Below are 13,960 nucleotides of genomic sequence, written 5' to 3' on the forward strand. Positions count from 1 at the left end.
GAAGACACTGTCTGTAAAGAATCACTGCACCTGCTTTATTATTGCTCAAGAGTAGAGTAGGTCTCAGCCCGAAATGTCGACTGTACCTCTTCCTATAGATGCTGCCTGGCCTGCTGCTTTCACCAGCAGTTTTTGTGTGTGTTACAAGACAATGGGTTGTTTAACTTGGATTGTTTCAAATAGACAAGCTGACTCTTAAGTAGCTTGCAGAACTAGAAGGAAAACACCATTTATTATATCAATAACTAATCTGTTTATAGTTGGAATAGTTTATGCACTTCATAAGCCTTATTTGCTGCCGCTGGGCACCCAGTCTCCCTTTCCCCCAGCACCATGTCTGTCAGGTCCCACTATCACTTCTTGTGTTCTTGAAGTCTTCATCTTCCTCCCAGCCTACCTTCTCGGAGCACCCCAACCCTCCTTCACACCCCCATCTCTGATTCCACCTCTAATCCTCTCCTCATCCTCACCATTCCCCCTGACTTTCTCTTCTCTGAAGCATAATGTTCTGTCCCTAGAAAGAGCCTCACCTTTGTCCCCTTTCAGTGCCATGACATCAAGTTCTTCATCCTTCGCCTCTGTCTCTGATCCCACCTCTTTGGCAAGAATTCCACACCCTGCTTGGATGAGGAATCTTCAACTATCTTCAACCCTCCTCCACTTTTGAATGCCCCACTCCGGTTCTCTGTCTGCTCTGGATCTTTTCATCTCAAATTGCCAATGAAATACCAAGCATCCTGACTTCAACACTCCTCCTTCCTCCTCGAACCTTACCCTCTCTGAACGCCCTGCCCTCCACTCTCTCTGCACCAATCCCAACCTTACTTTCAGAACTGCAGACTCAGGGGGTGCTGTTGCAATATGGCGCACTGATTTGCTGAGGCCAGGTGGCGACTCTCAGGCACCTCCTCGTACCTTCCTCTTGAAGACGATCACACTCTGGACTATCAAAAAAATTGTCCCCCACTCAGGACCATCAGAAAGTTCACAATCCATAGTTCCCTTACCCCACACTGCTTGTTTACTTTCTACCCATGATCTACAAACCAGAATGTCCGGGTAGGCCCACAGTCTCTGCCTGCTCCTGACCGACTGAACTTGCGTTCTCACACTTCAATTCCATTCTATACCTCTGGTTCAATCCCTTCCCATCTACGTCTGCAACACTTCTCATGTCCTTGATCACCTCAGTAACTTTCAACTCCCTAGCCCTGACTACCAGATCTTGACCATGGATGTTCAGTCCCTGTACATATCTATTCTCCCATCAAGGCCTCAAAGGTCTCTACTTCTTTCTTGATAAAAGAACCAATGAATTCCCCTCTACTACCACCCCATCCTTCTGAAAGAACTGTTCCTCACCTTCAACAGTTTTTCCTTTGATTGCTCCCACTTTCTCCAAACTCAAGGGGTAGCCATGGGCACTTTCATGGGCCCCAGCTTTGCCTGCCTCTTCGTTGGCTACCTGGAACAGTCCATTTTCGAAGCCTCCTTTAATACTCCCCCAATCTTTCCTCTGCTACATCAATGATTGCATTGATGCTGCTTCAAGCACCCATGCTGAGCTCATCAATTCTATTGCCTTTGCCTCCAACTTCCACCCTGCCCTAAATTCACCTGGTCCATCTTCGACACATCCCTCCCCTTTCTCGATCTCTGTCTTCATCTCTGGAGACAAACTGTTAACCGACGTCTTTTATAAAGCTACCAATTCCCAGAGCTACCTTGACTACACCTCTTCCCACACTATCTTCCGTAAAAATGCTATTCCTTTTTCTCTGTTGCTTTCTCTCTGTCACATCTGTTCCCAGGATGAGGCTTTCCTTTTCAGCGCATCTGAGATGTCCTCCTTCTTCAAAGAACGGGGTTTCCCATTCTCCACCACTGATGCTGCCCTCACCGGCATCTCCTCTATTTCCTAAGCATCTGTGCTCACCTATTTTTCCCGCTGCCTTAGAGTTCTTGTCCTTACCTACCACCCCATCAGCCTCCGCTTCCAACAAATCATCCTCCCAACTTCCACCATCTTCAAAGGGATCCCACCACAAAACATATCTACACCTTTCCCAACCCCCCCATCGCTCTCTGCTTTCAGCAGGAATCATGTCCTCTTGTGCCATGATAAGGCCACAGTCGGGGTGAGGGAGCAATATCTTACATTCATCTGGGTAGCCTCCAATCTGATGGCATTAATATTGATTTCTCCTTCCGGTAAAACAAAATCCACCCCCACTTCCTCCATTTCCCTCTCGGACCTTTTGCCTCTTCTCACCTGCTTATTACTTTCGCCTGTGTCCTCTCCTCTTTCCCTTTCTCCTGTGATCCACTCTCTCTCCTATCAGATTCCTTCTTCTCCAGCCCTTGACCTTTCCCATCCACCTGGCTTCACCCATCACCCTCCAGCTAGCCTCCTTCCCCTTCCTCCACCTTTTCACTTGGGCGTCTTCCTCCTTCTTTCTCAATCCCGAAGAAGGGTCTCAGCCCCAATCATCAACTCTTGAATCATTTCCGTGGATGCTGCCTGACCTGCTGAGTTCTTCCAGCATTTTGTGCGCATTGCTTTGGAATTCGAGCATTTGCAGATTTTCGCGTGTTTTGGTACTCAGAAGTTAACTTTACAGCAGTAACGGTAGCTAGGGGGAGATCCTGGTCTACGAAAATGCTTTTAAACCTTTTGCGTTAAAAGGGTAGCTGAATAAATATCACATGCTTGTGAAGTCACCCATATGGCTGGAAAGGGTATGAATATAGAGAACAGTTCAATCTTATTAGGAATGGTGTAAAGAACATCAACAAGCAAGAGGTCAAACCCATTCCTCCAGCTTTGGTTTCTGCGACAGACAGCTTGTTTATCTGCATCTTTAGTACATCATTTAGTTTGTAGCAATTGTAGCTGTGTTCTGGAAATCCTTAATTCCTTATGTTTGAAAACTGCTTTCTGCTTTAGAACTGGTTTGTAACTGGGAAATTTTTAAGATAGAAATCCTTCGAGTTTTAAATGTGATTTAAGAGTGTTTCGTGGTATTAAATATGCCCTGTAAATAAATGAACTGTGTGTTATCTGGAAGTACCTTCTCCTTGGTAGGAAGAGTTGACCCACTGCTCGAATAGTGAGTATTTGCTAAACTCGCCATGGAGAATAAACAGGGAAGTGAACTAGTCTTTCAAGATTGAGCTGTTACAGTATAATTTCCCTTTAGTGAGAGTACTTGTGGTTATTTATAATTAGATAGGCCTTAAAATCTTTGAACATAGAACTCTGTGGTCAGCAACCCCAAAACCATTACAAGTTTTAAGGAGGGACTGGACGGGCTCTGAGTGTTGTCCCTGAAGCAGTGGAGGCTGAGAAGTGACCTTATAAAATCATGAGGGGCAGGGATAAGGTAGGAAAAGGGATGAGGTCCTGAAAGGAGAATATAGGGAGCTAGGAAGGGAGTTGAGAAAAAGGACCGCAAAGGTAGTAATCTCGGGATTATTGCCTGTGCCACGCGACAGTGAGAGTAGGAATGCGATGAGGTGGAGGATAAATGCGTGGCTGAGGGATTGGAGCAGGGGGCAGGGATTCAAGTTTTTGGATCATTGGGACCTCTTTTGGCGCAGGCGTGACCTGTACAAAAAGGACGGGTTACACTTGAATCCCAGGGGGACCAATATCCTGGCAGGGAGATTAGCGGGGGCTACTGAGGCGACTAGAATGGTTGGGGGGTGGGAATCAAATTAAAGAGGCTAGGCGTGAGGAGGTTAGTTCACAACAGAGGGATGGGAACCAGTGCAGAGAGACAGAGGGGTGTAAAGTGAGGGTAGAAGCAAAAAGTACAAAGGAGAAAAGTAAAAGTGGCAGGCCGACAAATCCAGGGCAAGCATTAAAAAGGACCACTTTTCAACATAATTGTATAAGGGCTAAGAGAGTTGTAAAAGAGCGCCTGAAGGCTTTATGTGTCAATGCAAGGAGCATTCGTAATAAGGTGGATGAATTGAAAGTGCAGATTGTTATTAATGATTATGATATAGTTGGGATCACAGAGACATGGCTCCAGGGTGACCAGGGATGGGAGCTCAACTTTCAGGGATATTCAATATTCAGGAGGGATAGACATGAAGGAAGGGGAAGTGGGGTGGCGTTGCTGGTTAAAGAAGAGATTGACGCAATAGAAAGGAAGGACATAAGCCGGGAAGATGTGGAATTGATATGGGTAGAGCTGCGTAACACCAAGGGGCAGAAGACGCTGGTGGGAGTTGTGTACAGGCCACCTAACAGTAGTAGTGAGGTCGGAGATGGTATTAAACAGGAAATTAGAAATGTGTGCAATAAAGGAACAGCAGTTATAATGGGTGACTTCAATCTACATGTAGACTGGGTGAACCAAATTGGTAAAGGTGCTGAGGAAGAGGATTTCTTGGAATGTATGCGGGATGGTTTTTTGAACCAACATGTCGAGGAACCAACTAGAGAGCAGGCTATTCTGGACTGGGTTTTGAGCAATGAGGAAGGGTTAATTAGCGATCTTGTCGTGAGAGGCCCCTTGGGTAAGAGTGACCATAATATGGTGGAATTCTTCATTAAGATGGAGAGTGACATAGTTAGTTCAGAAACAAAGGTTCTGAACTTAAAGAGGGGTAACTTTGAAGGTATGAGATGTGAATTAGCTAAGATAGACTGGCAAATGACACTTAAAGGATTGACGGTGGATATGCAATGGCAAGCATTTAAAGGTTGCATGGATGAACTACAACAATTGTTCATCCCAGTTTGGCAAAAGAATAAATCAAGGAAGGTAGTGCACCCGTGGCTGACAAGAGAAATTAGGGATAGTATCAATTCCAAAGAAGTAGCATACAAATTAGCCAGAGAAAGTGGCTCACCTGAGGACTGGGAGAAATTCAGAGTTCAGCAGAGGAGGACAAAGGGCTTAATTAGGAAGGGGAAAAAAGATTATGAGAGAAAACTGGCGGGGAACATAAAAACGGACTTTAAAAGCTTTTATAGATATGTAAAAAGGAAAAGACTGGTAAAGACAAATGTAGGTCCCCTGCAGACAGAAACAGGTGAATTGATTATGGGGAGCAAGGACATGGCAGACCAATTGAATAATTACTTTGGTTCTGTCTTCACTAAGGAGGACATAAATAATCTTCCAGAAATAGTAAGGGACAGAGGGTCCAGTGAGATGGAGGAACTGAATGAAATACATGTTAGTAGGGAAGTGGTGTTAGGTAAATTGAAGGGATTGAAGGCAGATAAATCCCCAGGGCCAGATGGTCTGCATCCTAGAGTGCTTAAGGAAGTAGCCCAAGAAATAGTGGATGCATTAGTGATAATTTTTCAAAACTCGTTAGATTCTGGACTAGTTCCTGAGGATTGGAGGGTGGCTAATGTAACCCCACTTTTTAAAAAAGGAGGGAGAGAGAAACCAGGGAATTATAGACCGGTTAGCCTAACGTCGGTGGTGGGGAAACTGCTGGAGTCAGTTATCAAGGATGTGATAACAGCACATTTGGAAAGCGGTGAAATGATCGGACAAAGTCAGCATGGATTTGTGAAAGGAAAATCATGTCTGACGAATCTCATAGAATTTTTTGAGGATGTAACTAGTAGAGTGGATAGGGGAGAACCAGTGGATGTGGTATATTTGGATTTTCAAAAGGCTTTTGACAAGGTCCCACACAGGAGATTAGTGTGCAAACTTAAAGCACACGGTATTGGGGGTAAGGTATTGGTGTGGGTGGAGAATTGGTTAGCAGACGGGAAGCAAAGAGTGGGAATAAACGGGACCTTTTCAGAATGGCAGGCGGTGACTAATGGGGTACCGCAAGGCTCAGTGCTGGGACCCCAGTTGTTTACAATATATATTAATGACTTGGATGAGGGAATTAAATGCAGCATCTCCAAGTTTGCGGATGACACGAAGCTGGGTGGCAGTGTTAGCAGTGAGGAGGATGCTAAGAGGATGCAGGGTGACTTGGATAGGTTGGGTGAGTGGGCAAACTCATGGCAGATGCAATTTAATGTGGATAAATGTGAAGTTATCCACTTTGGTGGCAAAAATAGGAAAACAGATTATTATCTGAATGGTGGCCGATTAGGAAAAGGGGAGGTGCAACGAGACCTGGGTGTCATTATACACCAGTCATTGAAAGTGGGCATGCAGGTACAGCAGGCGGTGAAATAGGCGAATGGTATACTGGCATTTATAGCAAGAGGATTCGAGTACAGGAGCAGGGAGGTACTACTGCAGCTGTACAAGGCCTTGGTGAGACCACACCTGGAGTATTGTGTGCAGTTTTGGTCCCCTAATCTGAGGAAAGACATCTTTGCCATAGAGGGAGTACAAAGAAGGTTCACCAGATTGATTCCTGGGATGGCAGGACTTTCATATGAAGAAAGACTGGATGAACTGGGCTTGTACTCGTTGGAATTTAGAAGATTGAGGGGGGATCTGATTGAAACGTATAAGATCCTAAAGGGATTGGACAGGCTGGATGCAGGAAGATTGTTCCCGATGTTGGGGAAGTCCAGAACGAGGGGTCACAGTTTGAGGATAGAGGGGAAGCCTTTTAGGACCGAGATTAGGAAAAACTTCTTCACACAGAGAGTGGTGAATCTGTGGAATTCTCTGCCACAGCAAACTGTTGAGGCCAGTTCATTGGCTATGTTTAAGAGGGAGTTAGATATGGCCCTTGTGGCTACGGGGGTCAGGGGGTATGGAGGGAAGGCTGGGGCGGGGTTCTGAGTTGGATGATCAGCCATGATCATAATAAATGGCGGTGCAGGCTCGAAGGGCCGAATGGCCTACTGCTGCACCTATTTTCTATGTTTCTATGTTTCTATGATAAGATGGATTAACGTCTTATCTAAGATGGACTCCTTCACAAGTAGAAGTCTTAACTGGAGGGCACAGCTTTACATTGAGGGGAGAGATTTAAAGGGGACATGAGAGGCAAGCCGCCCCCCCCCCCAACAGAGAAAATGATAGAACGATATATGGAACAAGCTGCTATGCTGGAGACAAGAATAATTACATCAACATTTCTATTGTTTAAAAGACATTTTGACAGGAACATGGATAACAGATGTTCCAAGAGATATGTGCCAAAATCAGAGTATTATGAGACCAGCTAGGAAAATATTTTAGTCCATATGAATGACATAGGTCAAAGGTCCTGTTTCCATGCTCTATGACTATCAGTAAAAGTCATCATGCAGTATTAACAAATGTTTGAGGATGTATAACACTATCTATGTAATTCAAACCATAAGCAAAAGATCACAGGCCCACATTGCCTATAAGACCACAGAACACAGGAGCAGAATTAGGCCATTTGGCCCATCGAGATGGCCCATTCAATCATGGCTGATTCTGTTTTTTCTCCCCACGACCCGGCCTTCTCCCTGTAACATTTGACGCCATGGCCAATCAAGTACCTATCTCTGCCTTAAATACACCCATCAACCTGACCTCCATAGCTGCCTGTGGTAACAAATTCCACAAATTCACTAACCTCTGGCTATAGAAATTTCTCCAGGTCTGTTTTAAATGGACACCCCTCCAACCTGAGGCTGTGACCTCTTATCCTACACTCCCCCACCATGGCAAGCATCCTTTCCACATCTACTCTGTCTACACCTTTCAACATTCAGAAGATTCAATGAGATCCCCTCTCATTTTTCTAAATTCCAGTGAGTAAGGACCCAAAGCCATCAAACATTTCTCATGTGATAACACTTTTATTCCCACAATCATCCTTGAGAACCTCCTCTGAAACCTCTCCAATTCCAGCACAACTTTTCTTAGATCAGGAACCCAAAACTGTTCACAATACTCAAGATGAGGCCCCACCAGTGCCCCATAAAACATCAGCATCAAATCCCTGTTCATGTATTGTAGACCTCTTGAAATGAATGCTAACATTGCATTTGTCTTCCTCGCCACTGACTCAACCTACAAGTAAGTCTTTAGGATATTCTGCACAAGGACTCCCAAGTCCCTTTGCATCTCAGATTTTTGGATTTTCTACCCATTTAGAAAATAATTGGCACATTTATTTCTACTACCAAGTACATGACCATGCATTGTCCAGCATTGCATGGACAAATTTGCCACTTTCTTTCCCATTCTCCCAATCTGCCCATGTCCTTCTGCAGCCTTCCTATTTCCACACACTACATGCCCTTCCACCAATATTTGCATCATCTGCAAACTTAGCAACAAAGCCATCTATTCTATTATCTAAATCACAGATATACAACATAAAACAATCAGTCCCAACACCGACCCTTGAAGAGCACCAGCCACAGGAAAAGGATCATTTCATTCCCACGTGCTGCCTCCTACCAATCAGCCAATGCTCGAGCCATGCTAGTAACTTTCCTGTAATACCATGGGCTCTTAACTTGGTAAGCAGCCTCATGTGTAGAACCTTGTCAAAGGCTTTCTGAAAATCCAAACATGCAACATTCGCTGCATCCGCTTTATCTATCCACTTGTAACCTTCTCAAAGATTTCCAACAGGTTTGTCAGGCAGGATTTTCCCTCAAGGAGACCATGTTGACTTTGTCCTATCTTGTCCTGTGTCACCAAGTACTCCATTACCTCATCCTTACCAATTGACTCCAACAACTTCCCAACCACTGAGGTCAGACTAACTGATCTATAATTTCCTTTCTGCTGCCTCCCTCCATTCTTAAAGAGTGGAGTGACATTTTCAATCTTCCAGTCTTTTGGAACCATGCCAGAGTCCAACAATTCTTCAAAGATCATTACTAATGCCTCCCCAATCTCTACTGCTACCTCTTTCAGAACCCTAGGGTGCAGTTCACATGGTCCAGCAGTTATATACAGGTCTCCAGCTACTGTTTGGAGACCTGTATATAACTGGCATCAGTGTCCTTTACCTCTGCAGTTTCTTAACTCAACCCACTAAGGATTCAACGTTTTCCGATCCTATGTCACATCTTCCTAATGATTTGATGCCATTCTTTACCAGAAGAACCATGTCATCCCCTCTGCCTATCTATCTGCTACAATTCGTCCTATCCTGAGTCCCTTCACTCTGGTTGCCATCCCCCTCCAAATTAGTTTAAACCCTCCCAGACAGCTTTCACTCTTCCAAATTCCAGAGAATACAGGCCCAGACCCATCAAACACTCACGTGAGAAGCCTTTCATTCCAGGAATTATTTTTGTGAACCTTCTCTAATGCCATCATATCCTTCTGTAGATAAGGGGCCCAAAGCTGCTCAAGTGAGGCCTCACCAGTGCCTCATAAAGCCTCAGCATTATTCTATTCTAGTTTTCCCAAAATGAATGCTAACATTGCATTTGCCTTTCTCACCATTGACTCACCCTGCAGATCAACCTTTAGAGAATCCTGCACCAGGTCTCCCAAATGCCTTTGCAGTTCAGATATTTGAACTTTCTCTCCATTATAAACCAGACTCGGTTTTTATTCCTTCTACCAAAGTGCACAACCATGCACTTCCTGACACTGCATTCCATCTTCCCCTTCTCTGTCCATTCTCCTAATCTGTCAAAGTCATTCTGCAGCCTCCCTGTTTACCCAAATCATCTTGTCCCTACACCTATCTTCGTATAATCTGCAAACACGGCCACAAAATCAGCAATTGTCATTCAAATAATTGGCATATCACACAAAAAGAATCGGTCCCAACACAGATCCGTGTGGAAAATCACTAGTCACCCGCAGCCAATCAGAAAAGGCCCTCTTTATTACCACTCTATGCCCATCCACTCTAGTACCTTTCCTGTAAGATCATGGGTTCTTATCTTGTTAACCAGCCTTGTGTGTGCCACTTTGTCAAAGACCTTCGGAAAATCCAAGTTAACAACATGTACCGTTGTCTATCCTGCCTGTTATTTCCTCAAAGAATTTCAACAGATTTGTCAAGCAAGATTTTCCCTATTGGAAACCATGCTGATTTTGGCTTATCTTACCATGTGCCTCCAAATACCCTGAAACCTCATCCTTAACAATCAACTACACCATTCTCTCAACTACCGAGGTGAAGCTAACTGGTCTATAATTTCCTTTCTTCTGTCTCCCTCTTGAAGAGTGGAGTGACACTGGCATTTTTAAAGATCAAGTGCTACTGGAACCATAGCAGTGGACTCCACTCTGTACAAATTCAATTCATTTCTGAAAATTTAGAATAAGAATCAGATTTAATATCACCAGTGTATCTCATGAAACGTGTTTACTTCAAGACAGCAATATAATGAGATACATGCTAAATAAATAGAGAAAAAAACTGAGTTACAGTGGGTACATACATGTGTCTATTAAATAGCTAAGTTAAAACAAGTGGTGCAAAATAACAGAAATAAAAAAAAGTAGTGAGGTAGTGTTCATGGGTTCAATGTCCATTTAGAAATTCGATGGCAGGCGGGAAGTTATTCCTGAATTGCCGAATTTGTGCCTTCAAGCATCCGTACCTTCTTCCCGACGGTATCAGTGTGTCCTGGGGTGGTGGCGATCCTTAATGATGGATGCCGCCTTCCTAGGGCACTGCTCATTGAAGATGTCTTGGATACTACGGAGGCTGGTGCCCATTATGGGGTTGACTAATTTTCTGCAACCTATTTCGATCTGGTGCAGCAGCCACCCCGCCCCCCCCCCCCCAATACTAGACAGCGATGCAGCCAGTCAGAATACTCTCCACTATACATTTGCAGAATTCAGATTCGCAGAATTCAGCAGGAAACTCCTGCCGAAATCTGCTTTTACCATCATTTAATAGAGTGCATCCAAGATCGTATAAACTGTCCGCCCTAAAAAAATACACTTCCAGCAAATAGGGTCCACAATAAAATACTGGCAATACCATTACAACCACAAAATTCCGCAGCCCCATATTACACTGTACCGAAAAAAAATTTCCCTAAGCAGGGCGGGAGGTAGCGAAACACAGGCCTATTGTTTATTCTGCTAATTTATTTGCAAATGACTTGAAATAATCTATCAATAAAGTTTTGCCCGCATTTAAATGTTTACATTTTTTAAACAAAGGGATCTCTTCTTTTTCACGCTTACCCAATACAACGGGAATCTTCACTATGTTTACGTTAACGTGATTTATTCTACTCACACATCTGTGCGATCACACATCTTTTACTGTCAAGTTGGAAAGGAGCTCACCGTTTTATTTCTAGTTCGTTGACTTCAGATCCAGGAACGTTAATATTATTAAATATAGTCTTTCTTGTAATCATTACCAATCAGTAAATCATTAATTATAGACTAGAACCAGTGTGTCGTTCTCACTTAACTGCTCAGGTTTCCACTAATCACCTGTTCAGGCTTCTTCCTGCTCTTCTCTCCATACTTCAGCTGGAGAATGGGCTTCATTTCTGCCGCTTCTCTTGCGTGGCGCTCGGCAAATTGGTGTCCTTTCCCTGGGGAAATTCAGAGAAGGACGCAGCTTCCTATTTGAGTTTCCACTTTCGTTAAATCCCGGTGCAAACCGAAAATGTGATCGGTGATAACTCACTCTCTGAACTGAAGTCAGTCACCCACACATTAGCCACCACCGCCACAGGCACAGCCAGGTGCCTTTAAAGATCCGGATAAGACCTGGGTCCGGATTTTCCACCGGGGCTGCAAATTCCTAACTGATATCAGTGCGAGATCCGGATCTGAAGCCGCGTGTTAGCCACAGCTTATCCCCTTCTCCCTGGGTTCCAGCAATGCAGGACCCCTGAGGAAAGCAGCTTTGTAACTCTAAATCAAGTTACCTGTCGCACTCGTCTGCCTCCCCGGCACTTACCATTTGTCATTTTCGCCGGAGCCGCCTGTGAACCAAGGAACTGCGCTCGGGGCGAAACCAGGCGCGCAACTTGAGGCGTTCCCTCGTGAAGCCAAGCGCTCGCCGAAACCGCCCACCTTCGGGGCTTTCACTTTTCAGCGCTCGGGCGGACAGGCGGCGTGGTTGCGTGTTCCCGCGGCCTCACTACCCGTGTGCACACAACATCTACCGGCGCGTTTTCTTCTCTAACTATATTTCAGAAGTGAGGTCGCATCTCTGAAGCCTCAGGGAACGATCCGTGCAGTTTTGCTCGCATTGGGGTTGTGTTTGCGAACACCTGGTGCTTTACAATTGTAGAGAACGGTGGAGAATTTGCGAACTTTTCCACTTGCTAATGATTCCCATGTTGGCCTATCTCGTTTCTGCCAGCGTCAGTACACGGAAACTCTTTTGATTGGTACCTTGTAATATGGTTGTTCCTTGGTGTTCTTCAGCGGCAACTACATTTAAAATAACAGGTTTTACACCATTTAACACACGCAAAATGCTGGAGGGACTCAGCAGGCCTGGCAGCAGGATTGAAGGGTTTTGGCCCGAAACGTCGACTGTACTCTTTTCCATAGATGCTGCCTGGCCTGCTGAGTTCCTCCAGCATTTTGTGTGTGTCACTTGGATTTCCAGCTTCTGCAGATTTTCTATTGTTAACAAACTCGATACACATAATTTCCTTCAACTCCAGTAAAACCTTTGTTTCGTAGGGCTGTGACTTCTGGTACTTGGCATATTTTATTGGTTTCTTCGGGCTTTGCATTATGTTCTAAACGTGCGATGGATAAAAACATCCATTAGTACTTACGAAGGGGGCACCCCGTCCGGGACATGCCATCCTCTCGTTACTACCTTCAGGAAGAAAGTACAGGAGCCTGAAGGCCCACACTTACCGATTTAGAAACAGCCTCTTCCCTTCTGCCATCAGATTTCCAAAAGGTCCATCTCATTTTGCGCTATTTGTTGACTTTTATGTGTTTGCGTTGTAATGCTGCCGCACAACAAATTCCACATCATGCAAGTCAGTGACAATTTCACGTCATATAAGGCAGAAAATAAACCTGATTCGGATATTGTGGACGAGTGGTCAAATTTAGGCTGATGTAGATTAATGGCGTAGAAGTCTCTCTATCAAACTTCTACTGATGTAGCGTTTTAAATATCCTGTCTGGTTATGGCACTTCAGAGACACAGGAATGTAAGAAGCTGCAGAGGGCAGTGGACTCTGCCTAGTGCATCACGGACACATCACTCCCCACCATGGATAGTATCTACAGAATCCATCATCCCTTACCGTCTCGATTCACTGTTAGCCAGAGAGGACTTCGTCTACTTGATGGCTTCAGTGATTTTTGAATATCGTCTGCAGCCACACTGTCCGTTAAGAATTCTCTTTAAAGTTTTGTGATCAAGTTGAGAGGTAGTTTACATTGCAGTGGGTGGTTGGTGTAGATGACTGATTGCACATGGGTTGCGGGGAATGGGTGAGATCAGCGATAAGACCTGGCGAGCATTTGGTCCATAATGACAGACGAGGAAACTGGTTGAACTGAACAACCGTTTTATTGTGGTAAATGCAAAACAGACCCGGCACCATGACCGGGAGAGTGAACCCAAAGAGTCTCACCAGACGGGGGAGGTGACCAACGCACACCCCGGTTACAGTTAGGGTGACCCATAAATACACAAGTGAATAACTGTACACTATAACCCAAGCTAAAATGTAATAAATGAACTGGAACTTCCCACCATAATCCCACAAAAGCACTTCAACACAAGAACAATAAACAGTACAGTGCTGGTCATTAGAAATAAAGGGGCGGGCTGTCGACCACGTCCCCCCAGAGCGTCACGATACAATCAAAATCTTCAAAGCATCCAGCCCCATTTTATTGAACGTTTTCAGTACAACAGGTTTTTTTTGTAAGGTGCTTTTCAATTGATATGTTGTTTTTAATTATTAAAAGTTCAAAGTAAATTTTATTATCAGAGTACATAAATGTCACCATATACAACCCTGAGATTAATTTTCCTGTGGGCATACTCAGCAAATCTATAGAATAGTAACTCTAACAGGATCAATGAAAGATCAACCAGAGTGTAGAAGACAACAAACTCTACAAATTCAAATATAAATAAATATAAATAAATT

General features: G+C 44.4%; 1 protein-coding gene across 8 annotated transcripts in view; it reads right to left on the reverse strand.

The window, feature by feature from the left end:
• Nucleotides 1–11,996, reverse strand: part of LOC134355504 (uncharacterized) — a 65,938-nt gene extending 53,942 nt beyond the window's left edge. For 3 of the 8 annotated variants that reach the window (XR_010020113.1, XM_063065510.1, XM_063065498.1), the window contains exons 1-2: nucleotides 11,782–11,996; nucleotides 11,307–11,410 (exon numbers count right to left, since the gene is read on the reverse strand). Coding sequence is in view for 5 of the 8 variants with exons in the window: in XM_063065510.1 (XP_062921580.1) it covers nucleotides 11,307–11,410; nucleotides 11,782–11,791 (114 nt within the window). In the remaining 3 variants the exon portion in view is untranslated. The other 5 variants (XM_063065481.1, XR_010020112.1, XR_010020108.1 and 2 more) reach the window with 5 other exon arrangements.
• Between the last annotated feature and the right edge of the window lie 1,964 nt (nucleotides 11,997–13,960).

The sequence above is a fragment of the Mobula hypostoma genome, chromosome 1, assembly GCF_963921235.1.
Source record: "Mobula hypostoma chromosome 1, sMobHyp1.1, whole genome shotgun sequence".
Taxonomy (NCBI): Eukaryota; Metazoa; Chordata; class Chondrichthyes; order Myliobatiformes; family Myliobatidae; genus Mobula; species Mobula hypostoma.